General features: G+C 46.8%; 1 protein-coding gene across 2 annotated transcripts; it reads right to left on the bottom strand.

Moving 5' to 3' along the window:
- Positions 1-651: 651 nt before the first annotated feature.
- On the bottom strand, positions 652-25,032 carry MDM4 (MDM4 regulator of p53). 2 transcript variants are annotated; one of them, XR_014319017.1, is made up of 12 exons: positions 24,899-25,032; positions 19,204-19,310; positions 16,588-16,662; positions 14,948-15,081; positions 14,510-14,559; positions 11,633-11,694; positions 10,770-10,866; positions 9,231-9,391; positions 8,537-8,671; positions 7,661-7,744; positions 2,663-6,479; positions 652-2,512 (listed from the first exon to the last, which is right to left on the bottom strand). XR_014319017.1 is itself a non-coding variant. In XM_082778436.1 (11 exons), exons 2-11 carry the CDS (start codon positions 19,276-19,278, stop codon positions 5,925-5,927), a joined length of 1,428 nt encoding a protein of 475 aa, XP_082634562.1. In that variant the 5' UTR covers positions 19,279-19,310; positions 24,899-25,032; the 3' UTR covers positions 652-5,924. The 2 variants fall into 2 exon arrangements, 1 of the variants encoding a protein (XP_082634562.1); XM_082778436.1 differs by having other exon boundaries at positions 652-6,479.
- Positions 25,033-26,090: the final 1,058 nt, after the last annotated feature.

The raw sequence follows: 26,090 nt of genomic DNA, 5'->3' as shown, positions 1-26,090 counted from the left end.
CCTTGGCAAGCGAGCAGCGATCCATCACCGCTGGGCGTTCGCGGTGCCGCTTCCCAGCGCAGCTCATCCGTCTTCCTCCTGATTACGCGCAGCCTGCTGCTCCCCGAGCAGCACCAGAAACCAGGAGAACGAGGAAAGCTGAATCCCAGCTCAGCCTGGTTATGCCAGCCTTAAAAGGTTCAGTACCTACAGCCCAGAGGCAAGAAGGGAGAGCTGTGAGGAGGCTGCCAGCAGCCAGGTCCCCGCATCAGCAGCCAGCGGGTGCCCTCTAGCGAGCTGGCTTGGCTGGGGAGCAGCAGGGGCATGCTGCCTTCACCAGGGCTGCCTTCACCCCACGCTCACTGTGAACAGCTTAAAAACTGCCAGAGAGGTGTTGAGCAACCTCCCAGCACTAACAGAAGCAAGCGATGGGGTGGGTGACCCTCTGGGAAGCTGGAGGAGCTGCAAGTGGTGGCAATGGGGCTGGGGAGCTGCTCCAGGTTGAAAAGAGCAAGTAGGTGTTGAGGCTGGCACAGATGAAACCTGGGCTGTTCTCATGCTGCATCTGCAAACCTCAGGGGGAGTGGCAAATACTTGCACTGTAACTTCCCTTCATACTGGGAGGGACGGGAGGGCTCTGGGAAGGCAAGCACACAAAGAGCACAGGCTACGTAACTGGTAACAGGCCTTTACTTAAAGTTGTCCCCGAAACGCAGTACAAATGAAAAAATAAACCCAACGTTGCCATAGAACGCGATCGATTTAATTAGACTTATGCTGTGGACACAAAAACAGGTTATCAGGTCCGTGATACATGTACGTGCCTTTTTAAATAGTGCAAACACCCGGAGACTGGTTATTGGGTTGCTGTGCAGGTGGGCGTTTGGATCCAGATTCAGGCTCGGGAACGGCGGGCTGCAGGGGAAGGGTGCTGAGACTGGGCAGGAAAAGATTCCTTCCAGAAGAGCAAGTCTTTGTTAGCTTGGCCAGAGGTAAAAGATGTTTGTTCATACCTTAGGTATCTTCATGGACTGATCAAAGGCAGCTGTCTTCTAGGAGTAAGGGACTGAAGCTAATTGCAGAGTTCAGCAGCTATGGATCCCTACACCTGCTCCGAGAGGCAGGCACGGGGTGTCCGTGTGTGTGTGTGGGCAGCAAATGCACATTACCAGGGTAATAGCACAGAAAAACAGGACTGCAATCGTAACAGCTGCCTGTATTCATCATAAACAAGTGCAAGCAAGTTGCTGAGGTGTGTAACCCAGCCTGGGGCTGCTGACCATTCTGATTTTGCTGGCCAGACACCACCAGGCGGTTACAGGCATGGTCTCACTGATTTGCTAAGCAGCGAAGGAAAATTCCAGCCACTTTGGACAGATAACCAACGAAGGATATTCAGAGCAGGAGAGCTGCTGCCTGGAGGCAACCTGTTTCTGGAGCTGTTCCAAGCACGCAATGTTTATCAGCCTCACACTACCTGTGGGTGTCCTTGACCTTGAAGGATCAGCCTCGCAGCGCCTCCTCTTCAAGGATTGCAACACGACCTGCAGGTGTTCAGCTGCAGAGCATGCACAGGACTCGGGGAGTTTCTTCCTCACCTCATGCATCACAGCAAGAGTAAAGACAGAAGAACGGAGACCAGAGCCCTGGCTCTGCGTCCTTTCTTCAGCCATTAAATCGTGCTGTCTTCTGAAGCAGCCAGCCTCCAATGAAGGCCTCTAATGAGAACATTTCTCTTCTTCCAGGAGAGGAAGATGAAGCTCGGAACAGGCAAAGAATGAGCAGGCAACTGCAAGCTACCCTGGTGGGTTTTGAAGCTCGGTTTTCAGGCCATTTCCATTTGTCAACAGCCACTTTTGTCCTGCAAGGACAGCTTCTCAGTAGCACATACAATCACTGCTGGATGGAGGACCCTGGCGAGCTGCACCACGGGTTCCATCACAGCCATGCACCGTAATAAATAACGCACAGAGGCAGAAAGTTCGCAACAGTCTTCAATTTTGCTGGTGTTTACCCAGCATTCAGAAGAAAGAAGCACTCTGGGGGCTGCTCCAAAGGCTCTCGAATTCACGTAGCAGCTTTGGCGAGGCTAAATTTGGCTCCGTGATACAGCTCAGCAGAGGATGGACACAGGTGCTTGAACAGACAGCGGAAGCAAAGGCTGATATACTGGGTGCCTCAGCAAATAATAGTCACTGGGAGCAACTGCGAAGAGGCACTTAAACTGGAAAGACTTGCAGGAGCGAGTGCAGTGAGTGTTGTGTGGGTACCTCTGGCTGCCAAAACGGGATGAAGGCAAATGATGTGCAGTGTTTTGCAACGAAGAGCACTGTAACGTACTGAGCGGCAGTGTACAGCTGAGAGGCTTATGGTTCCCATGCTCTGTTTCAACATCCAAGTAAGAAGTTTGGTGGCTCTAGGGCTAAACGGTGCTGAGTGAAAAGCGGAGGTATCTGTGGATGAAGTCCAGCCTTTGGGCGCGCTCACACTGGGGAGACTTCAGCAGGTTCCTGAGGAGCAGCAACCAACGTCACTGGAGGAAGGAGCAGGGAAACGGAGACCTTTCTAATCCGACAGTCACAGGACAGCTGTGCTCCACGCTTCCAGCAGACACGCAGCAATGCCTGCTAATGCCTGCCCGAGGACCACTTCTGCCATATTGCACTTCATAGTAAAACCTCACCGAGAGACAAACTGCCAGGAGTGATGAGACAGCAAGGCTGCAGTCAGAGAACTTGAGTTCACGCCCATCTCAGGGAGATGCTGAGCTCCAACAAAACGCAGTTCTGAACAGAGCCCACATCAGCTGTCGCATCTGTAGAAGAGGAAACCAGTAGCACTGCCGGGCCGACAGCTCCCGGCATTAAATATTGCGACCAAGTGCTTTGAGCTAGTTCTTCAACTCACACCTCAAGCTTGCACTTCCTCAAAAGTGTCAAAAAAAAAAAAAAAAAAAAAAAAAACAACAAACAGCAGCTCCTGCTGAATTACTTCTTTTAGCCTTATACTTAAAGCAATAAAATGTTCTTCCCTCCTTTTCCCTCACCACCCCCCCCCCCCGCCCCAGAGCATAGCCACAAGGTGGGCAGTTACATCTCACCACAACGTGCTTGTGCTGCAATAGCTTATTCTTCTAAAAAAAGCATGATCAACTGTAACATTGTGAGACATGACGACTGCTATTTCAGTTCAAAAGAATAAAGAACTTGTCAAATGCATGTTGTAAACACCGTGGTTCTACTCAACAAGAAGTCACAGATAAGAAGGTCGTTACCCCAAAACGCATCCTGCGGGTTTGGATTTTATCACAACAGCAATTTTCATTTAACAATGGAAGCTGCATACAGATCTCAGTAGGATTTTGGTACGAATATTCAACCCCTTACAGCAGCCTAAACTCTCCGTACATTTTTTTGGTCAACACAAATTCCAAGCTTTTCAGTGCAGCCAGATCTGAACAATTCAGTACGACTGCTTTGAGCAAAATGTTTTTGTTTTTAGAAGCGACTGGGGTGAGGGGAGATTCACAGTATCCAGAAGTGCCACAATGCACGCTGCCTGAGCCCACGCTCCTAAAAGGGAAGCAACTACCTGAAAGTGGAAGCAACTACCTGGCAGGAACTCCCTTCTGTGACCCGAGGAGATAACACCACTGAGCTTCGCATGATTAAAGTGCATCACCTGCAATTTAAGAGCCCTTCAGTTAGGGGAGCAAAAAGTAAATCTTTTCCACGCGGATCCACTCCCACCTACGTACAGATAGTGCAGCAAACAGAAGGTTATCCCCCGACTTTTACAAGACAACTGTAAATTAACAGCCAACAACAACAACCTAAATAACAGCTGGTGTAGAAATAATCACAACACGACGCAAAACACACGAGCGACCTGACTTTTGGCAGTGATAGGCAGTGACTGCAGATAGCACCTACTCCAGTATCTTTGCACAGGAACAACGACTTGGACATGGGAGACTGCTGGGACTTTCTGCTAGGCAGGTTTCGGGGCTTTCATTGCACACCTGACCTGTGAGGGCTGGACCAGCAGAAGGAGTGTAGAAAACAAGGTGGAAAGAGCCAAGAGAAGCACCAAGGTCTAAGCACTATTTTTTTTTCCCTGTCTTTTGTTTGTTTGTTTCCTTTTTTTTTTTTTCTTTTTTCTTTTTTTTTTGTTTCTTTCTTATCTTTAGTCAGGAGTGGAGCACTCCCTACATCAGAAAGGGAACTGTACAGACGATGACAAAACTAGCTATATCCTACACAATGTATTGAATTCACACACCTGTATACTGAAGAGAGGTGAAGGCACTCTTGCTGCCAGATGCAGGCTCTCCAAAGCCCTGGAGAACATGCCAAAAACTGCCTTCCCTCACCTCTCTGGCCCTCAGTCGTGAACTCCAGACTAAATGGATGGCAAGACTATTCACTAACCTGATGTTTAAAATAAATAATGACCTAGAAAACTAACAGAAATAATGCTTAATGCATGCTCCCACAGCACTGTCTTCTCCCACTGGCTCCACAAACTCCTTGGCGCCGTCCAGAATCCAGAAGGGAAAGCTGGAAGAAGTGTGGAGGAGGGCTGCCTGGTTAGCCAGGGATCTCAGGGCATCCAAGGTGGCTGCAGGAAATTCTCTGGGAGCCCCAAGGCTTTACACTCCTAAAATTCACCCCTGATTTAGGGGTGCATCCACCTGCCTTCCACACGTGAAGAACACAGCTCCTCTCCTTGGGGGAACACTCTGAGCAGAAACCCTCGCAAAGTCAGTGGGCTGAGGAGGAGCTGAGTACACTTCTAGTGCATGAGCTCATAGCTTAAAAACATATAACCCTTTTTGAAGTTCTACGTGAGCTTTAACAACAAGTACACTAACCATAGACAACTTCGGAGAACAACATAAACGCTGAAATGGATCTGAGACATTAAATCACTGGGAAAGGAAATCGTTGTAGAGCATTCAAATCTTAACACCAAGCACAGTCCATAGGCAGTGCGTTGCAGGATTTTTTCTCCCCTCAAAGGCCCATACCCTGTCTGTAAAGCCACATCACACAGAGCGAGCATCTTCTAGACTGGCCTGATGAAATGCAGCAATGGTGGAAGCTGCAGCTGGGGAAGCTGCAATGGGCGCTGTGATAAAGAGCTATTATCATTTAACCCAGCTGGCACGCCAGATTCTGAGCTAACACTGGACAGGCTTCAACAAAGCAACAACAGCTGACATAGAACTGTACTGAAATGAAAAAAAGAATCAATACAAGTGAAAAAAAAATCCAACAACACGGCACAGTATAACATCTTACTTGACTCCCAACTGGTATGTAACCTGAGATAGCTATAGATTGAGACTGCTCATTTCAAGTCTGGAAACAAAAGGACCTCAGTTAACAAACACACACAAAACAAAAACAAAAAACATCTTATTAGATACATGATTATTTGCTTCCCATCGCCTTCAAGAGAACTGATCCTTGGAGAAATGGCTTCTCTAAATTAGAACCCTCTTCACCTACCCTCCCCTCCCCTCCCATCCTTCCCACCCCACCCACTCTGCATATATTATTTGTCAGCTCCAGACTCCTCCCTTAAAAAGCATTGCACAGGGTTTGACTTCCTGGAGAACACTCCAACAGCCAAAGTCATAACTCTCTCCAAAACTTGCTTCCTGCAAGGACCAGTTGTCAGAACAGAGAATCATAGTAAGTGATTAAAAACTAGGGTATCGATACCAACATGCTGGTTATTGCGTGCTCCCTACAGATTTTCATTTGAACAGACAAAAAAAAAAAAAAGATGCTACTTCATTTGATGCAGATGATTCATGGGCAGTTTGGAATCTTAATTCTCTTTGGTGTTCACCTGATGATCTCTGAAGTTAGGGTTTGTGTAGAGCGCAAGAGAATCCGCATGCTATCTTTTGATAGAGAAGGCCTGAACTGGTACAGCTATCCCATAAAGATTCTGATCACCATCTCAATCTCTTTCCTGCACACTGGACAAGGTGATCTCTTTTTCTTCAACATCTTTGCACACTTGAAACAGGCCACAAGGTGAGCAGTCCTTCCATGGACAATATTCCCATCCCGTGGTCTGTGATGGCACAAGAAGCAAGGATTCAATAATTTTTTTATGCTCTCTAAAGACTGTATTTCTTCCTCCGTTTTACGTTCAGTGAAATGCAACAGGGACTCTCTGCTTTCACATTCTCGTGCCAAATCCAAAGACTCAATAGAGCTGCAGGGATCTACGTGTAATTTGTTCTCTACCACGTACATGTCTTTAGGTTGGCCAACTGGAGCAGAAATAGTCCTTCGGCAGTCCGGGACATCTATCCCTTCATCCTCGTTTTTGTTTTGCATAGCATCGATGTTGGACAGAGAAAGAGAATGAGCCAGTTTGGGACAATCTGAGTACCAGTCCTTCCGTAGGGCCCAGCAGCGGTAACAGTACCGTTTGCCTGGAGAGTTAAATTTCTTGCATTTGGTGCATTGCCAGCAGTCCTGAAGAACGATTGAGGCAGACAAAAACAGCAGCAAGTTAGTGTGATATTCCATACGATTCTTTTCCCCAGCATAGGAAAAGCAGAAAAGGAGCTTCAACAAAAGAGGACATTATAACCAAGGCTTGCAAATGCATGGATGCTACTTTGATTTTCAACACCTCAGAAAGCCTAAAGGAACATTTTACTGCCCTTCTCCCAGCCTCCACCACTCTGCAAGAACACAACGTTCTCAAGCTGTGCAGTTTATTGAATCTTCAGTATCTCACCCTAAATTCAAGGGCAGAGCTCCTGCAGTCAGTTAGGAATATATCTCCCAGACTCATTAATCATTTAGCACCTGATGAACCTGCAAAACCTATAGCTGCGTATTTGTTTATCCCACAAAACAAGTGCAAGAGCTGCCCAAGATCAGAGCTATGTTTCAGCTGCCCAATGCTAGGGACATCCCAAGTCATTGAGCATACGCAGACCAGAAAATAATGCTGGAAAATGTTGGTGTCACCGGCTACAAAAATTATCATGACACGTTTGCTGTCTTAAAACAAGACTCAAAAGACTCTCCTCCTGATTTGGCCATACAAGTTGTTTGAGAAAGAAAAAAAAAAGGGGTGAGGTGGGGTGTGGATTCTCTCCTCATGGCAAAGACCACAATGAAGGAACTGACAGCTTCCTAGCCTGCCTGGATGTCCAGGGCTCAGTGGAATACTGATTCTGACTCAGATATTTGCACTGACAATTTTTTGAGTATGATCACTTTATATTTGGCCACTTCGGTGATAAAACACTCCTAGATAGAATCCAAATAAATCCTCTCACATTGCCCCCAAAAGTGCCAAAGCCACCTAAGTTCCAGGACTGCTCTGTGGCCAGTGGAGGCATTTTGTGTCTTTGGACTGGGTGGGCAGTCATGGGCTGCCACTGCTTAATGCCCACCCAATTTAGAGCTTAACTCAGCCGGGTCCAAAACAAACCAGGTAAGGTCAAGCCAACTTCTCTACATTCCTTCCCAGAGGTTACAGAAATACTTTTTGTTTGATTTTGTGCTTTTCTTGGCCTTTGAAATGCATACAAGAACCAGATTCTCTTACCACAACCAGGAGCTGTAAGATGAGTTTTTCTAACTACAGCTAGGACTGCAGCATACTCCAGGCAAGGAACGCTGACCCAAAGGATGCCTACCTCAGAGGCTGCAGCTTCTGTGTCCGTGTCATCACTTAAGCACTGAGAATCCTCAAAGTCATGCAAACATGCATCCTCAGTCACCTGGGAAAAGCAGATATGCTGTCAGAATTGCAGCAAGGATCTGTGTTTACGATGTGCCTGGCACAGTAGAGCAAAACTAAAATAACACCATAATCACCATGAGAATTAATCCATTTAGAGAAGTGAATGGAAAGCCGTTTTATGTACTGTGTCTATTCCAGAACATTGTTGATAACTGTTGCTGAGCTGCTTTACAGTTGTATTTTCCTGTGATCGATTTATCTCTCTCTCTGATGTACACAAAAGTCATACAAATGCAAGCATATACACCTGAGTGTTCCTACTAAATTCCGTGGAAGAAAACATGAATTCAATCATTTAAACATAAATCTGATTAGTTTTTCTTGTGACTAGTGTTACTACCACCTCAGCTAGCAGATTCAGGCAAGAAGCTTACCTTATACGAAACATTAGCACAACGTAAGCTGAGATTTTCTTCCTTTTATAAAAAAATTAGATTTCAGATACTGGCCACAAATTTAGTAGAGTTGGTGCTACAATTTTAAGCAATTTTAAATTAATCGTGTGCCTTGAAAATGCACATTTGAAAAAAAAAACAGACTAACTACAAGGGAAAGCTATCACATCACGTACAGAATTGTGACAGCCTTTTCTAAACACAATTTAAACTCTGGATGATTACAAATCTAGCTCCTTTCAAGTCAATGTAACACGAGAAGACAGACGAAAAGCAAGGGCTTTTCATGAGAAAAAGTATTTTTTTTTTGCATGCGATTGCTTAAACGAGGCCAACCAGTGGAACACGTGTACTGTGGCTGTTTCGAAAGGTACCTTTTTGTCATCTTCTTTCACTTCCTCGCAGTCAGCTGTTTCCACTTTGACTGCAGCACTGGTCTGATCTGACGGACTTTCGTTGAGGAACCACAAGTCATCAGTAGTATCTGAAACAATGGCAGTGTCTATGTCCTGTTGGAGAAGAAACGAGAGAGACCACTTAGAGCTCAGGGTATCAGCAGCAGGAGTACCAGCACTGCAGCCACAGCCAGTGAACACATCGCCCTTTTTCCTCACTAACAGCCTTCTCAGCCCTGGTCAACTTCTCCAGTCACCCCTAGGAGAAAAAGGGACAGATCACTACTCTCAAATAAACCACCCCTTTTTTTTTTGGCAGCAGCACTGTGCTCGTTCCCCTTGCTAGCTGGCCATACAGCTGGCCACCACGCTACCATCATCTGCACTGCGTAACAACTTTCGACCCAGAAGAGGGGCAGCTCCTGCAATACAACCAGTGCTCTGGAGTGCAGAAGGACCTTCAGTGGATAACAGATTGCCTAGTTTATTTAACAACACTAAAGGTAACCAACCACCTGATGTGAAAGGCTGGGACAGGAAGACAGAAAGGAGAGGCTGAAAGTCCTGAAGGGATGTGGGAAGGGAAGAGAAGGAACAAGAATTTATTATTTACTTGGAACACGAAAGAGGAGAGGAAGAGAATACAGTTCACCTCTTTAAAATGTCTACACACCTGGTTAGTCTGAATATCTGTTGATCCATTACTTCTGGACTTGTAATTGCTTCTGAGGTTGCCTAAAAACCACCATGGAAGACCAGCTACATCCCATTCCTCAAACACTAGGTCCAGTTTAGGCTTCTTGCTTTTAGAGAGGTTTTCTATTAAGTCTTTGTCTGTAAGAGCCAAGTAGAATCTAAGTCATGCCACACCTACATCATTTAAGAGACTAGCAGAGAAAAGTTTGGCCCCATCTGATTTGAGAAATCTTCCGTGCTCTATCTGAAAGCCAGAGATAAAGCTAACAGCTTTGAGGTTTGTGTAAGCGTACTGAGATGTCAGATCTGCTGCACATCTGTGCCAGTGTATCTACCCAAGCAAACCTGCCAAAATAGTCACCACACAGCCATGAGAGGTCACAGAAGCATCCCCAAGCTCCCAGTGTCTCTGTAACTGTACATGTTTCTCTTTAGCGTTACCTTAATTTTAAGGCTCAATACACAAACATGAACTCTTCTTTCAGAACTCTATCCAAGTCAACACAGAGAAAATTCCTGAATGCTTAATATGTAGAAAAGACTGGTTTGAATTTGGTTCAGATTTCAAATGATGGGAGCTCCTGAATTCCCAAACCAGCTCAAAATACAAATCAGAAAGGTAAAAATCTATTCTTCATAGCCCCCTGCTTCAGCCTCCTCCTTTTTAGCCAGTGCAGTTTAGTCTACGATCCTTAACTCAGAGGTTTGAGCTTCGAGATAACCTTGAATCCATCTCTCCTCAGTTCTGAGAGCTTCAAAGGCACCGACAAGGACTGTTTCTGCCTCCTCTGTACATGCAGCCAAGAAAATATTTACTGCTCCCATTTTATCCAGAAATACGCACACTTGCAAAGATGATTTAGGTTTACAAATTAGTTTCCTTGATATGAGAATAATCTGAGAGTAGAAGGTGGAAAAACAGGAAAATTGTTTCTGTAACATCAGAAATCCTTGAGTGAACCAGCAAGAAATCCCCAGACATTAAAACAAAGGAAATGTCTAAATATGAAGGAGCTGTATGATACTTAAAGTGGGCAGGAAAAAAAAATCCCATTGTTATTCAGATTCCTGATTGGTTTGCAGGTAATGACTGCAGACAGCTCAGGCTGTGTTCTATGTAATCAGAGGAGAGAGTCCCTTGGGAAGATAAATAGATACGAGTATAATTTCGGCATTTAAAATACCCTTCAGCAAGGTCTGTAAGATTGTTGATGGCATTGTTTAGTGATAGATGCGCTTTTGGGGCTTAACCTGCCATTTTATTCAGTGTTTGTTTGTTTATGAGACCAAATATCCAAGCTAGAAAACAAGTCTATCATGAAATACCTTCGACAGACATTTGCAGTTCTCTCAATCTTTGCCATAAAATGATGAGTTTTAAAGATTGCATTTCACAGGTTTTTATTAGTCTCCCAACACCCTCCTCCAGCAGCTGCCTGATGCAAAGCTCAACGTGTCACACTGGGGAAGGAGAAGTGCTTGCACACACTGTCACCACAGAAAAGCTGGCACTCACCTCCATAATTCTCACATTTGTGCTCTGAGGTAGACACAGCAGATGTATTGCTTTCACCTTCTCTGATGACAGTGTCAGAACCTTCTTGCGGGCTAAACTGCGTGAAGGAAGGAAAAAACAGATGTTAGTCCACCAGAGCTTATAGGGACAAGGGGATGTAGCACTTCCATTCCGAGTCACCAGCTGCAGTACAACACCAAAAAGGCATGAAGAGAAACAGGAGTTTCTGAACAACAGCTATACACACTGTTAACTCTTTAGGAAGGCTAATGCATCTGTAATCAGCACAAACAATATACTTGCAACCCAGGAAAAACCTTAAGATTGGCAAAAATCCAAAAGCTGCCATCTTAAATGAAGAAATACTGTGATCTTCGTGACTCTCTGCCCCCCTTCAATGTGAACAGACACCTCCCAGACCAATTATCTTAACCCCAAAATATACCTGAGACAAGTTAGAATACACAAAGATTTTTCCTAGGTTTCAGATTCTGCCTGAAAGCTTCAAAAACAATCCTATTAAACACAAAACCTATTCACACTTTTTAGAAACTTTAACTATTTGGCAATTCCTACTCAGAGAGGGGATGAGAGAGAGGGGGAAAGACGTGAAAAGACAGAGCACGCTGGAGGAACTGAGGACTAGAAGTGCTACACCCCAGAGAAACGCGCTCAGAGACTGGTACTCTGTTATGATGAGAACAGAGAAGGGTCACTCTGTCCCTGCTCTGTGGACTCCAAGAACTTTCAGGAAGGTGAGGACCTGGCAGCCAAGCAGCACAAAGTTCTGGCAGTCCACCATGCACAGGTACAGAGAAGGGGCACTCTGTACAACAAAAGAAACCACCAGGCAGTGGGTTTACCTTCAGCTGGTCTTGGCTTGGCTTATCGACGCTCTGTTCCTTTGCGAGATTCTGTGCAGCATCTAGATAGCAGGTAAAACAAAAGAAAAAACCTTCCCTGGTAATAACCATTCTCACAACACAGAGGGTCTTCAGCAAGCAACCAACGAGCCAGGCTTGGCAGACCTCTAAGTAACCCTTTAAGGAAACAGAGCCCTTTCTTTCTTAGAGAGCTGACCATTTCCTAAAGAGGCATCCCTCTAGTATTCCTTGGGCTTTGCTAGACACATATGGAGGCAAAACCCTATGGAATACAGCTGTGCCTCCCCACAAATGCAGCTTGATGGAACTACAGCTTGTAAGAACCTTCTTCCCAATGTGAAAAACTATTCTGTCTCCTTCAGCCTGTCCTCAGGTTGTGAGCTCTAGGTCCTTCACACAGAAGGCCTGCATGGAAGCAGAAACCCAGAGCAACAGCAGAGGGTGGGAACTTCAAGGCTGGACCAGATCTACACTGAAGAAGGTGAACAGAAAAAGGAAGGTTCTTACAAATACCTGAGAATACTACTGCTTTTGGTACTTGCTTAGAGAGGCATCCTTCTGAAGGGTGTGGGCATCCAGAACAGGAACTAGACTAAGAATTCCATGCACAGCAGGCTCTTTCCTGGGTAACTGAGTATATAGCCATACTACAATTTGATCCAGACAATTATGCTGGCCCCACAATTTAATTAAAAGGCCAACCTAAACAGTTAGAACAATCAACAAAATCTTCTACTAGAAGAGCTGTGTTTAGGAATTCACTCTCTGAATAGGATGACTTGCTAGAAAACAAAAGATGCAAGGATGGCTCCTGCTTTCTCCCATTTCAGTTTAAAAATTCCCTGCAGAATGCCAAGGAGACACGAAGAATCTGATTCACATCATGAATCACGGCACTGATACAAAAGCACTGAAAACTACCCCTGTAGGCAGAAAAGTGGACCATAAAGTGATGAGCACAGGACCACAAAATGACATGGTTCTATCCCACATTTTTTGCCTTCCACGCATTAGTTCAGCCTTCTTTTGTTCCCTTCCCTCAGCATACAGCTTCTGTAGTCACTAATTATTTGATACCTGAAGGAAAGCAGAAGCCAATTGGCTCATCCATCACTGCTTTGTCTCTGCAGTGGCATTAGAAGAGCTGAAGAACTGCCCTTCTAACAATTCACAAGTGACATGTACTAGTCTTAAACACTAAGAAAATACACTCCACTTACTGGAAGGCTTTCTTTGAAGCCCACATATTATCAGGAACTGAACGTAAAATGCCCTTAAGGAGAAGTAGGTATTCCTAAAACCTCCTAATGTGATTCATACTAAGAGTGAAAGTTTGCCATGTAAGGACACCATCTGATAAAAAGCATTATGTAAGAGCTTAATCTTCGTTATCAAGATGTACTGCAGTCACTTTTCTTTCTACAAGGGTACTTGAAGTGGGCAGGATAATCTGCAAAGTGATGTTCTGATAAGCACTGGTTTGGCTAATGAACACAAGTGGCTATTGCACAACATGAAACAGAATGGCCTCTATGCCCTGCAGCACCTTCAGCTACTGATATATTGCAACAAAGGAAAAACAACACCAAGAGTCATCCTTCCTACATATTTGCCAAAGGCCTGGTCTGCCAAACCTGTTTCGTTTCATGGTCACACACACACAGGCACACATGGTAGAAAAACTCAATGGCCATCTCACTAAAGGAACAGTACTTCCTTTGGCACGATTAGGAATAGCGACACAACGACTGGAGCACACACACACACCCAGCCACACGTGCAGGGCCACAAGCACACACCAAGTGGAAGGGAACAGGGCAGCAGAGGAGTGCATTCTGCCGAGATCCGTTGCTCTCCACCTACACTGCCTACAGGGAAAAGGCCAGGGTACCACCAGCAAGGGGAACTGCACTCACACAGTAAATCTGCAGCTATGTGTTTAGACAACAGTCTGCTTAGGAAGGTTCTTTTGTATAAACAGGGAACGGAGGGGAACCTCAGAGGCACTAATATACGGCTTAAAGCAGACACATGAACAGTTTAGGGCCATGTTTTCTCAGTTTCTAAATTTGAACTAGTGTTTATGTCTGTCTGCACAAACAGGCTAAGCACTTAGGAAGAACTAAGCCCATATTATCTGCCTGGAGACCCCAGGAAGAAGGACACGAGGCTGCACAAATCCCCTGGTATAATTCACTCATGATTTGCACATTCGTGCTTTCAAGAGATGTTTATTTTCACATGAAGATGACCAGCTGTACGGTGGGAACTGGCTGCAAGGGAGCCATCAGCTGACATTAAGTTAAGAACAGATTTTAACTTATGACTGAAGGACTTTTGATGTAGGTAATTTCTCTCATGAGCTGAAAAACTAATAGCAACCTTTAAAGGTTCAAGTGTTTCATTAAAGTCCAGACCTCTTTGGATTGCAGAACTAGCTTAGGTTTCCAGCACTCTTTACATTCACTCTCAAGACTATGAAAGCATAAAATGAGGTAAGAGAGAAGTCACAGAATGCTATGAAACTGCAAGAAGACTGAGAAATCAATAACCATTTGGACGAGACACTTCAGCCACGATGATTTGTACATCCGCAATATTTAGTCTGTCTGCCATTCTGAGGCTTGGCCACTGGTTGCAGGCAGCTGTATTACTCAACCAGCTAACTGATTTCATACCACAGCTACTGATGGTGCACACACAAAAAAAGACACATACTCAAAGAGATTGTCTTGTCAAAGCCTTCATTAGCAGCTTGTTCCAACTTCAGAAACACGTCTTTTCTGAATATCATTACTTACCCAAGTTACATCAACACTATATTGAATATAGCTGTCCATACCGTGACAAACCTACCTGTCATTGCAGCAGAAGTCAGGTTCCGTTTCAACATTTCATAGACTGGGCTGTTGAAAAAGAAGGAGATAGTTTATTATGCAGAGAAATGCTGGAATCTGCAGGGCAATTTTTGCCACTCTTTAGCTAAATGCTTGCTACAGAGAAGTCTAGCTCAGAAAGTGAGGGGTGCAGCCTTTAGCAGGAGTCTGAAACCAACTGTCTGAGAATACACAGAAATAAAAGGGGGGAAGAGATGTCACTTCAAGCAGCTGTCTGGACCATTCAGAACTGGCTCTTCAAAACAAAGGAGCTGAACTTGAACTTGTCAAATCAACTAGCCAAAAGTCACTGGCATTCATAGAGGCTTATGTGACTGTAAGTGGGAACAGTGACACCAAGGGTCTCCTGACTCAGTAATCTCTGTGAGACATCATGTTAACAGCCACTTTTTCTTACCTTGGATCTTTTACAGAGAAGCTCTCCAGCCCCAGCAGTTCTCCCAGCTGATCTCCTCCACAGTACACCATGTGTTGCTGTCTTTTGTCATAAAGCTGCTTCACCATTATATACTGTCCTAGGTGATGCATAACCTGTGGACACAGAACATACCATGAGCCACATCTGCAGCTGAAACCAAACCACCAAAGGCCCTGGAAATTTGCTTTAGTTTATGTTACTTGCCTCCTTACATAGTGTCAGTCAAACAGTACCTGCTAATTCTGCATTTCTGGCATCCATCAGTGCCTCACAACTAAGGGAGAATTCTGCTTTAACACACTGCTGTAAGGTTTATAATTACTAACCCTTGACAGGAGAGAAAACTGAGCTGAAAATGGATAAACAGGAGTCACTCTGCTATCCCACACTAAAAAACCACATCATGTTATCTGGGACATCTCCCAGAGTGACAGCTCCGGATGGAGCCTGTAAGGTTCACATCAACTTTACAAAGAACTGTCCCTGGGACAGAAAACCCTGAAAGAATGCTGGCAAATCATTCAAGGTCCACTCTTTGAAATGGGAGCGGGAACAATATAACAGCTCAGAGTAAAGAGAATGAAATGGCACGGGTAGGAGGCAGAAGGTATCACCAGCTCAAAGCTGTATAAGCTGTTACTAAAGGATGGCCACAATTGCAGTGTCATTCCTGAGGAGACAGCTTGCAAGATGCAAAAACGTGAGCATCAGTATCACAAAGCATGGAGAGAAAACATCCTGTGAGAGCTACCAGACACTACCAGTTATAGTGAGGAATCCACAGGACAAGAAGAAAAAAAGGTGAAAAAAGTTAAGCACAATATAGGCAAGGATCCATCCCCCATTACCCACCAAAGTGACCTCCTGAATGACAGCAAATGCCACCCAAATTATGCTAACAGGATGCCATTCACTGCAGAAAAACTGACTTAGTGGAGTTAAAATGTTAATCCATACGAGCAACACGCATTTAATACTCAACTCCCCCCATTTAAACCATTCAATTTGTTTTTCCAAAACTTTTTAGAAGCTAAATAAGTTATTTAAATGCATAAGTGTTTAAAATAAGTCACAGGGCTCTGCAGGAATATTTGACACATTCATAATGAAAAACCACTGCATTTAATTCTTTGCAGACAGGCTACTCTCTAAATCACAGTCGGTGTCATTTTTTTAATCTTGTACATATATTGCATTTTAATCTTAAAATAAATGAATTCACAGGGTCTCTCAGGTTTAGCTGACAAGCTATTTCAAAGAAAACTTAAAAGAAAAATATCAACTAGAATCCAATTTTTAAGGCTTTCATGCACTGAGCAGACAGCAAGACAATTGAATCCTACGCCCTCTCAGGTATGTGACTATCTATCCCATCTTTCCTCTCTTTAAAGAGGTTTTTGATTTTATTTCACACTCCATTCCCAATTCCTTCAAAGGCTCTCAGGACAATTAACGATCAATCAAATCGCAGCAGCCCTCCAGGTGCGGTACCCCTGTTTTGCAGGTAGGGCTTCCAAGCACAGAAGAATCAAGAGCCAGCCCCAGCCCTTCCCCACCAAGAGCCATCTGCCAAGCGACCAAGGACAGGCAGAGTTTCAGTGCCTGGAAACTGAGCCCACCTCTTTCAGCGTGAAGGTTTCTCCTTGGGCACCTGCAGCCTGCAGAATCTTCAGAAGTGGCAGTTTGGGTCGCACCTAAAACACGAAGCAGGGATTTTTGTTAGAAGGAGAAGCAGCAGTGCCCTGAGAGAAAGCACGTTGCCCTGGCATGCCTGCCTGCCACAGCTCACAAGCCCAAGTTGCTAAACCTGTGGAAGTTTGGCACACCAAGCCCAGAGATAACAACTGTGGGATGAATTGGAGATCATGGGAAACACCGCTTGCCTTAGGCTGATCTGCTGAGGGCTGGTACTCTTTTACAACTCATCTGCATGGACAAATGCTTAAAAAAAAAAAAGTTAGAAGGACTGGAAATCAGCACAATCACTCTGACTCAAGTGCAAGACAAAAAAAAAAAAAAAAAAACACTCTGGAATTTGGGCAGACTGCTCCAAAGGCTTTAATCACTCCCATTGTCCAATTAACTTTGATGTCATTCATCATGTGGGGAAAGATCGGAAACTCAGACCCATGGTATGGAGGCCTGGGCAGTGACTAACCAAAGCACTGAGTCATACATTCAGGAGCAGGGACGGTTAATTAACACCAAGGATCAGGACGTGTATTTTCTGTGGCCCTCAATCATCAACCAAAACCTTTACTACACGAAATTCAAAGAATCCTAGGAACAATGCAACTGCACCACCACCTCTTTAGGTTTCACCCACGCACCCCAGCCACTTTGAGTAGCAGAGGAGACAGATGATGCTATGCAAAACAGCAAGTTTTAAATAGCTCCTTCCCCCGCACCACTACTTCATCTACTCCACAAGAATTTTAACAATTCTTAGGAGAGCATCACCCCCTGGATCCACGCCTTGTGTTCCTACAAAATGTCAGAAAGCCCTCACTGTTCTGCCTGGAAGCTGAATGCCACGTAATTGTGTACAATATTGTATGCTAATGCGTGCGTTTCCCACACTGAACCTCTTGCTCTGCTCCCCTTTGTCTCCCAGATGCTAACACAGCGAGATGTTTCAATCTGGCACTGGGCAGAACGTCCAACCCTCAGCACACGATGTTCGTTGCTGTTTCTCCCACACTTTGACAAGACCTAAGCTCTCGAGGCATGTAATTTCTGCTAGTAAAGGACTTTAGCAATCAGTGTGAGGTGGGCCTCATGCACACACCCCTCCTTTCTACCTTTATAAATGCAACTCCAACACCTTTCCTAATGCCAACAGTCTGCTTACAGCCCTGCATTTATTTCCTCAACAGCCAGCTCTAGCTGCACTACCATTTTCCTGCAGAAGGTAAGGAGAGGAGGGGTTTGGGTGCTCGTCACACAAATTAATTTGTCCCTCAGCTATCGGAGGTGATATTGGCAAAGCATTTGTCCCACTGTTTAAACATTGCACAACTTCATTTCTGCTGTGAGTGTATCTGGTCTGTGTTCTCATGACTGTAACTGTTGGATGCATTTTCAAGCTCAGAGCAACTCGTGTCCAGCCACAAGCCTTTCTGAGACAGCTTCTTCACCAGGAAAAAGCTGAGCACAACACAAGTAATTGCGTGTATCAGCACTTAGTTTTCAATAAGATGAAATTATGTATTTGCATTCATTCATTTCTCTAATGACCAGTCTCAAATAGGTTTTGAAATAACTCTTCATATCTTTCTTATTAAAGAAATAACCCAGTTCGCTTGATCCGTTTAGAAGGGGCCCTCATTAATCACAGTACAGCCAAAATCAAAGCGTTAGTCTGGAAACTGAGTGTTGACAATCAATATTTTGGTAATAATACCCCAGCCTATTTATGTACTTTTTTTTGAGCACTGATTGGAATAAATATTCATACATATGAATTCTGCCCAGGACTTGGCTATGTTTCAAAACTCCTAAATTAAGCCTCAAATGGGAAAATCTTCTAACTTCCTCTCAGCTCGTTTTCATTCCTGCCCCCTCCTTTCATATTGTAGAGACAGTTTTTTTTTTCCAATGAAGTGGCTCTGGCAGGTGGGATGCCAGTCTTGGAGAAACATCTCGCTTTAGACCAGCTTTCTCTACCCGCTGTTTACACTACAAATATTTCTTTGCTCTGCCAACATACCGGGGCAGAGCCAGGCTCCCCCAAACCATGCACTTGCCCGTTGGCCTTGGCTTGAAGCTACAGCTACCTTTTTGTTCCAGGGCTGCTCTAAGAATAGGCAATAAGGACGGGTGCTGTGCTTGCCACTTACCTAAGCAACTCCAAAAAAGGCCTGGGGATGCCTTGCTGCCTGAGCAAAGTTCAACACGGCACCGTTATGGTGCTCCAACAACATTGTCACATAGTCTAGCACTAGGAGAAATGTTCTATGGAGGATTTTTCTAAGTGCAGGTCCTGCATGAAAACATGCATCATGCCATTGCTTGTACAGCCCACGTTAACTGCTTTGTCTATTTTTCTGCCCTTTAAAATACTCCTAAATCTCTGATCTGGTAGTCAAAGCAACAGAAATCTTCAGGATAAAAGCCCTACTCCATCAGGCTAAATTCTTCTTACTTAAACAACATTAAAAAGCTTCGATTTGATGGACGAAGTGGGAGCTTTAAGTGAGGGGAAAACAATGAAGGTAAGTAGGGGAGGTAATTACCTGGTTAGCTTGTCCAAGAGTGATTCTGCAGGCATCCTCAGCTGCTGGATGCTGGGCAGAGCCTGAAGATGTCATGGTGGCAGTGATGAGCTGTTTGTGGCACAGACCTACAAACGAGAAGTTTCACGTCCCAGTTAAGCTGCGAAACCTGCTCTTGGGGTTTAATCACTTCCACTTCTTCGAAGTTTCAGGAAATCAGCGGTTCAAAAATAGCCCTGCCTGCGTATCCTAAACGTTGCTGTGCCCCCTCACCTGCTCTCCTACCACAGACCTGCTGGGCCCCGTCCTGGCTGCAAACAGCAAACTGGGACAGAGCTGCAGGGACTGGGGCTGCTTCTGCTCTGCCCCTCTAAGGAATTGGTGAGGAACCTGGACCTGCAGGCTCAAGGGAAGCACCAGTCTCTGCCACGCTGTTAGTGAGTGTAGTACGTTGAAATCTTTGAGTCAGAGGGAGGGGAAACAGAAGCTGAGTCACAGCAACCCCAAGGGAAATCCTCCCAGAAGAGCAAAGCCTCGAGCAGCCAGGGCTGATGGCAATGATTAGCACGTTCCCCGCCTGCTTTTTAAGAGATGAAAACCCGCGAAAGCTGCTGCAGCCTCCATCCAGAGCGAGGAGATGCAGGCCACAAGTTAACAATTCCACCAGCACCGCTGGCTGGGCGGGTGAAACGATCCTTTCCTGGAAAGGAACAAAAGGGGAAGTCCTGCAGCGATTTGAATTCGCAGCCCTATCAGTTTCAGCATCCACTCCAGGCCGGCAGCTTCGTATGCAGAGCGATCTGCAATGAGATCTGCCATGACTCACGTTCTCGACACCATCCAGCCCCATCTGCCCCACACGAAGTAGGTTCAAAACCTTCATCCTGACAGAGAAAGGGCAGCGTTAATTAGCTGCACGTGGGGACAGAGTAAACTGAACCTGCTGGAGAAGGAACCCAAGTCCTGACCTCTTATTTCACACAGCGTCGCCTCCACTCTACAGCACGCGGATTTATCGCTGAGGCAAAGCCGTTCTGCTTCCCTGGCACAGGGCACAATAAATTCTGCCTTTTGACACTAATCTACTCGCATTTTTTACAGGCACCATGAAGGAAGTCCTGCGACTGACTCTTGCTCACACGGGTACATTTAAGGCTAGTGGGAGATGAACTACAAAGCAAAGCCTGGCTCCTGAGCTCGCCCACGCGGCTGCAGCTTTAGGAAAGTTTAGTCTGTGGATTCTGGCAGAGGTGCCAACTTGTAACCCTTTTAAATTAAATTATGGCAAGTCTGAAGCCAAAAAAATTCGTTTCTTTCAAAGAAGTATCTTAAGTTTGCTGCCACGAGACTCCTGACAGACAGGAGATGAGTCTTCCTACGTTGCTTAGGGAAGACTGAGTCGGATGCTCAGCTACATTCAGAAGTGAACACGAGCAAAACAAGCAGGCTTGTGCCTGAGGAATGTAAAAACACCTCCTGTTGAGACAAAACAAGCTGGACACTTATCTAGCAGGCAGTGCAAATACTTCGGTTGACAAAAGTTAGTTTCAAAACACGTTCAAGTTGATGGGCAGTGTCACACATTCACACCCTACCCCTCCCACTGCCCCATTCATTAAGGAACAGGCACTAATTTACTAAGAGGCTTCTGGTATTTCTTATACTGTTGCATTTCCCCGAAATAAGCACTGTTGGGGATAAAATCCTTCCTGAAGATCAGGCATCTCTAAATTCTTAAAGCCCGATAAACGCGTGTCAAATTCAAGCTTGGTAAACCACGCTGACAGCAAGCAGATCTAGGCACACCCAGAAATAACTGACTTAAGAGCTGAAGTCGCTGCCGTCTTCAGTTCCTTGCAAGTTGGTGACTTACCCCTGCCACAAACTCTGAGCCACAGCTGAACTTACCCACCTTGAGCTTCTCCACTCCACGTCCCCTCTGTGCCTCTGCTCCTGCGAGTCCCTGTGCTAGGAGCAGCTCAGAGCCAGCCCCTGCCCCTCTGCTGGCCGCAGCTGGCTGCTAAATGCAGCAGGGGCGGCTGCAGGAGGTGTGAAGGGCAGGCAAAGAAGCACGGAGTTCCCCCCACCCTGCCTTCCTGGAAGGGGTTCTGCTGCCCCAGGGTAAGGCAGAAAAAACACTTGAAGTGCTCTGGCACTGCTTTTAGTGGAGGCAGGTGAGCTGGCGCCTCGCCTCCAGCCCCTACAAAGGGGATGTTTTAGCAGGTTAGAGCCTCAGCACCGCCTTGGAACATCAGACTCCTTTTTAACTTCTAATTAGGCTACCTAGCAAGTCCTGGGACATGTCCAGGCTGCAGACACCCACAAGATTCACAGAGGCAGCCCCTGGTTGCCTTGCCCGGACAGAAAACCTCCCCGATGCCCTGCTCAGGCTGGCCAGGAGGAGAAATGCTGCCAGTTCCTAGAGAACTGCCCAGCTCCCTGCTGCAGTCCTACCCAGCTTCCCCAGGAACTGTATTGTCCCACTAATTTCATGCCAAACGCTTACCCTACAATGCTGGAAGCTTTCAAATTAATCTGCAGCCAACTGAAGGAAGCAGCAGAGGGCTCAGCGTTGCTCCCCTCCGTGGCTCTGGAGCTGTGTAACAAAACCACTCCAGAGCAGCCTGATGGCTTGGAAGAACCCATGAATCACAGAGGAGTCACCAAGCAAGGATTTTTCCCCTCAAATGCTTTATATGGGCATGCAGGCTACAGGGATGAGCACAGCCTGCCCGTCCTGTGAATAAAAGTTCCTGAAAGAGATCAGAACTCCTTTAACCCGCGTTTGGTGCTTGGGGAAGGCAGGGTTGAGAGAGAAGATCGCAGCTAACGGCCCCAGAAGCTGCTGCAAGCTGTGTGCGTGGGCATTGCTTGGCAGCCACATCTGTAAAGCTGAGAATATATTTCTAATTCAGCTCACTTCTGTGTCTTTCATGCCAGACTGACGCACTCTGCAGCTTCTGTGCAAAGTGGGGGCAGCAGCAAGGAGCATACAGCAGGCGTTATCCTGCTCGGTGTCCCCGCAGCCTCACCAACACCTTACTTACACTCTGCTCTGAAGGGCTGTCCCCAGCCAGCAGCATCCTTCCTGCTTTCAAACGCTGTAATTGCTCCAGAAAACAAGCTTGCAGCCTCGTGTACAGTATCGTGGAGAGAGAAGCCCCACAGGGGAAGCTTTAGACAAGCACCGATCTGACAATTGAGTCACAGTTAATTAGGTTTGTCCCTATCAGTGCGAGGCCCTGGGAGCTTTGTGTCTGCCAGCTCTGCTCACCTTTCTCAGCACCACGACTCCTCCCCGTGAGCCTCGCTCACATCTTCAGCCCTTCTCCGGGCCCTAATTCTCACCTGAGTGAATCAAAATTCCTCTGGGAGAGCTGCAAGATGCCCCTCCAGGGCTACCTCGGAGGGATTTGTCTCCGTGAGCTGGTCCCAGGGCTGGGGGCTACCTGGGGGCCGCAGCAGGAGGAGGGAGAGCTGGGGCATGGATTCGGGGATTTGAACAGGTTTTGTGTTTTACAGCCTGCTTGGCTTCAATTTTCACTGTCCTGCTCTTAGTCAAGTGCTCCAATTCGTTGTCTGGAGGCTGACTTGGCATTTAATTAGGAAAAGCATCCTGAGAAAAACCCGATTTCACCACAGAGAAGCCCCGCGACGCATCACTAAAGGCAGAGCTCCGGCTTTTAACAACTAGCCAAAACGCTTATTTTAAAGAACTCTTTTTTGGAAACTGTTCTGGAATCAAACCCAGAGCTCATACAGCAGATGTAACAAGCCTGAATTTCTCCTGCCCCGGGTTTTGTTGCTGACACGCTGCATCTGCCCTGCACTGCGTGCTGCTACCTCCAGCTCTGCCAACGAGGCGCCGACAGCAGCCAACCTGTGACAGATGTTAGCACTTCTCAGAGTACAAATGTTATGCAAGGCCCTTTTATTGCAAAACCAGTTAAGCGGGAGGAAAACAAAACTGATTGTTTCAATTAAAAAGGAATGCTGGCCAAGGGCTCTGCAAATCTCCCTAAATCAGCCGTGCTGACAGTGGCTGTTGCTGGCGATGGCTGGAATCCGGCAGCAGCTCCAGCCCCACGCTCGTGCTGTTGTTTCCATTTATCTCTATTTTAATGTCTTAAATCGGGCTTTTCCTCGGGCTGCTTCTGTAAGGGGATGGCAAAACAACATCACCATTTAAGCACAGAGAGGAAGCAAGTCAGAGCGTTAAAAAAGCTGCTTCTTCACCAGGTGAGGGCTAAACAGAGTGTGTTAGCCATCCTGCCAAAAAGCTGACATTAATTTTTAAGCCAGGCACTTCAGGAGGAGTGAAACTGAAGCCAGTAACCTTAGCAGTAGTGAAAAGCGAGAAAAGCCCTTATTTTAACCACATTTTCAGCAGAACCAGCCGCCTGACATTTGACTGCAGCTGAACATCTGGGGGTTTTTGCCCTGCTCCTAGAAGAGTTGCTGAACACGTCAGCGCTCTCCTGGAAGCCCGACTGCCACACAAAGCGCAGAGCTCGTCCCTGAAGACCCAGGCGCTCTGTACCCAAATTCTGACCTCCTCCAGGCACCACATTTACCTTATTCACCTCATTTACCTCGCAGTCTCCTGTTGGGCAGCGCAGTGCCTGGTCCCAACCCACCTGCTGGAGACATGACACGAACGAGTACCAGGGTGGGTGTAAATCCAAATTACAACAGCCGTCTGTGTTTCAAATCTCCTTTTGATCCTGCTTGCTGTTCTTTCTCCAAAACAGCTCTTCTCTCAACCTGATCCTATCCAGGACTTGATTAAATTTAAATCCTTCACCCCTGATGTGAGCACTGCAACCCTCAGCAGCTCTGCACTGCCCACAGCCAGCACGTGGCAGAAAAAAAAAAAAAAAAGGATCACCTTTTACAGCTCCTCGTGTGCAATAACTGCAGGGCTTTACACACCTGATCTCTGGGTTATTAATGCCTCTCTGAAATTAATTCCTTGTTACCACAGCTCTCAGCAGCACCACGCTGGGACAGCCCCTGGCGGCGCTTCGCCCTGGAAAAGCGGTGTTTAAGGGTAAATCGTGGGGTGAGAGATGAGGCACAGCACAGGCAGCTCTAAAGAGCTTCATTTTGTGGTCGGGCCACGTCGTTCTGCTCAAAAAATATTAAATTTGGCAGCAGAGCAATCAGGGCCAGGGCTGCCATGGGAGGGCCTGGCAGACACACTTGGCACAACTCCTTGTGCTGCCGGGGCAGGTGGTTTAAGCACCAGGGGCCCGGAATTGTGCAGAATAAGGCTGATTTTTTGAATAAAAAGTTTGGGGGGTCTCTGAGGGGCACCGACACAGCGCTCGGGGCCACCTCGTGAAGGCAGAGTCCTCAGCACACCCCAAGAACCGTTGTAGATCCCCACAACGCACTGAATATTACCACAGGAACAAGATTGCAAAGGGGCAGCTCCTATTTGGGGTCAGAAACTTGATTTTCACCCACAAATCCCGAGCTTTACCCCCCCCCCCTTCCACTAACCCCTCCCCCAAGGCGCAGCACCGGGCGGGTGCCGCACGGCCACGGCTCCGCTGCCTATGACCTGGTCCCGGAGCCCCAGATCCCAATCCCAATCCCAAACGCGCTCCCAATCCCAATCCTAATCCTAATCCCAAACATAATCCCAAACATAATCCCAACGCCAATCCCGCTCCCAACCCCAATCCCGCTCCCCCGGCGGCTCACAGCTCACCCTAGAGCATCCCCATGGGCCCCCGGCCGCCCCCCTCAGGGGTGGGGGGTTTCCCCCTAGGCCCCCCGCGGGCTCCTCGCCTCCATCTTAGCGCCGCGGCCGCCCGCCGCTTCCCCTCGCAGCCAACATGGCGGCGCGGCCACTTCCGGCCCGGCGGGGCCGTACCATAGAGCGCGCCGGAAGCGTGGCCTAGAGTGGACCCCCCCCCCTCCAGCCGTGGAGGACCGTGCTGAGGGCAGTGCGGCGCCATGAGGGGCCCGGGGCCTCCCCTCCCCTCCCTTCCTCTCCCCGCCGCCGTCCCCTGCCCCTCCCCGGCTGCTCCGAGCCCCCGACGGACCCCCCCAGCCCCCTGAGTGCAGCCCCCGAGCGGGGCAGCACGCTGATAAGGGCGGCCCCGGACCTCAGAACCCAGAGCCCGGATAGCTCAGTCGGTAGAGCATCAGACTTTTAATCTGAGGGTCCAGGGTTCAAGTCCCTGTTCGGGCGGTGCTGCTTTTTGGCCTCGTCTCCCTCCCTCCTTCACCCTTTTTTTTTTTTTTTCTCTTCTTTTTTTTTCTTCTCTTTTTTCTCTTTTTTTTTCTCTTTTTTTTTTTTTTTCTCTTTTTTTCCTCTTTTTTTTTTCTCTTTTTTTCTCTTTTTTTTTCTCTTTTTTTTCTCTTTTTTTTCTCTCTTTTTTTTTCTTTTTTTTTTTCTCTCTTTTTTTTTTCTCTTTTTTTTTCTCAATATTTTTTGGTTTTGCTGCCCAGGGGCTCGGCCGGGATGCCGAGGAGGGGAGACGCAGCATCCCCCGGCGGCCTTATCAAGGCTTTTGCAGGGGGATCACAGCCGGGAGAGGGAGAGGAAAAAAAAGAAAAAAAGAAAAAAAAAAAGGAAGAAAGAAGAGAGGTGGAAAAAAATCGGGAAAAAAATAATAATAATTAAAATAAATAAATAAATAAATGAGGAAAAAAATAAAAACTCATACCGCCCGAACAGGGACTTGAACCCTGGACCCTCAGATTAAAAGTCTGATGCTCTACCGACTGAGCTATCCGGGCTCTGCTCTCCCAGCCCCCTCCGGCCCTATATGACCTTACCACCCCCCCGGTGTTTGCACCCCCCCAGTCTCCTCGAGCCCACCCATGGGTGCTGGCGGCACCCAAACCAGCCTGGGCTTGGGGTGCTGGGCCCCCCCAAAGCTAATTAACCTGGT

Source organism: Aythya marila (assembly GCF_965140915.1).
Source record: "Aythya marila genome assembly, chromosome: 24".
Classification (NCBI taxonomy): Eukaryota; Metazoa; Chordata; class Aves; order Anseriformes; family Anatidae; genus Aythya; species Aythya marila.
The sequence above is the reverse complement of the archived record's forward strand: the minus strand, read 5'-3'. Positions and strand labels throughout refer to the sequence as shown.

Bases quoted from the DNA above. Each gene is read 5' to 3' on its own strand.
- MDM4 (XM_082778436.1), bottom strand. From the start codon at position 19,278: ATGACATCTTCAGGCTCTGCCCAGCATCCAGCAGCTGAGGATGCCTGC. The intron at 11,695-14,509 runs GTAGGTTTGTCA...CCTGCTATCTAG, and splicing joins GACTTCTGCTGCAATGACAG to ATGCTGCACAGAATCTCGCA. The intron at 9,392-10,769 runs GTGAGTGCCAGC...TGGCTCTTACAG, and splicing joins CAAATGTGAGAATTATGGAG to ACAAAGACTTAATAGAAAAC.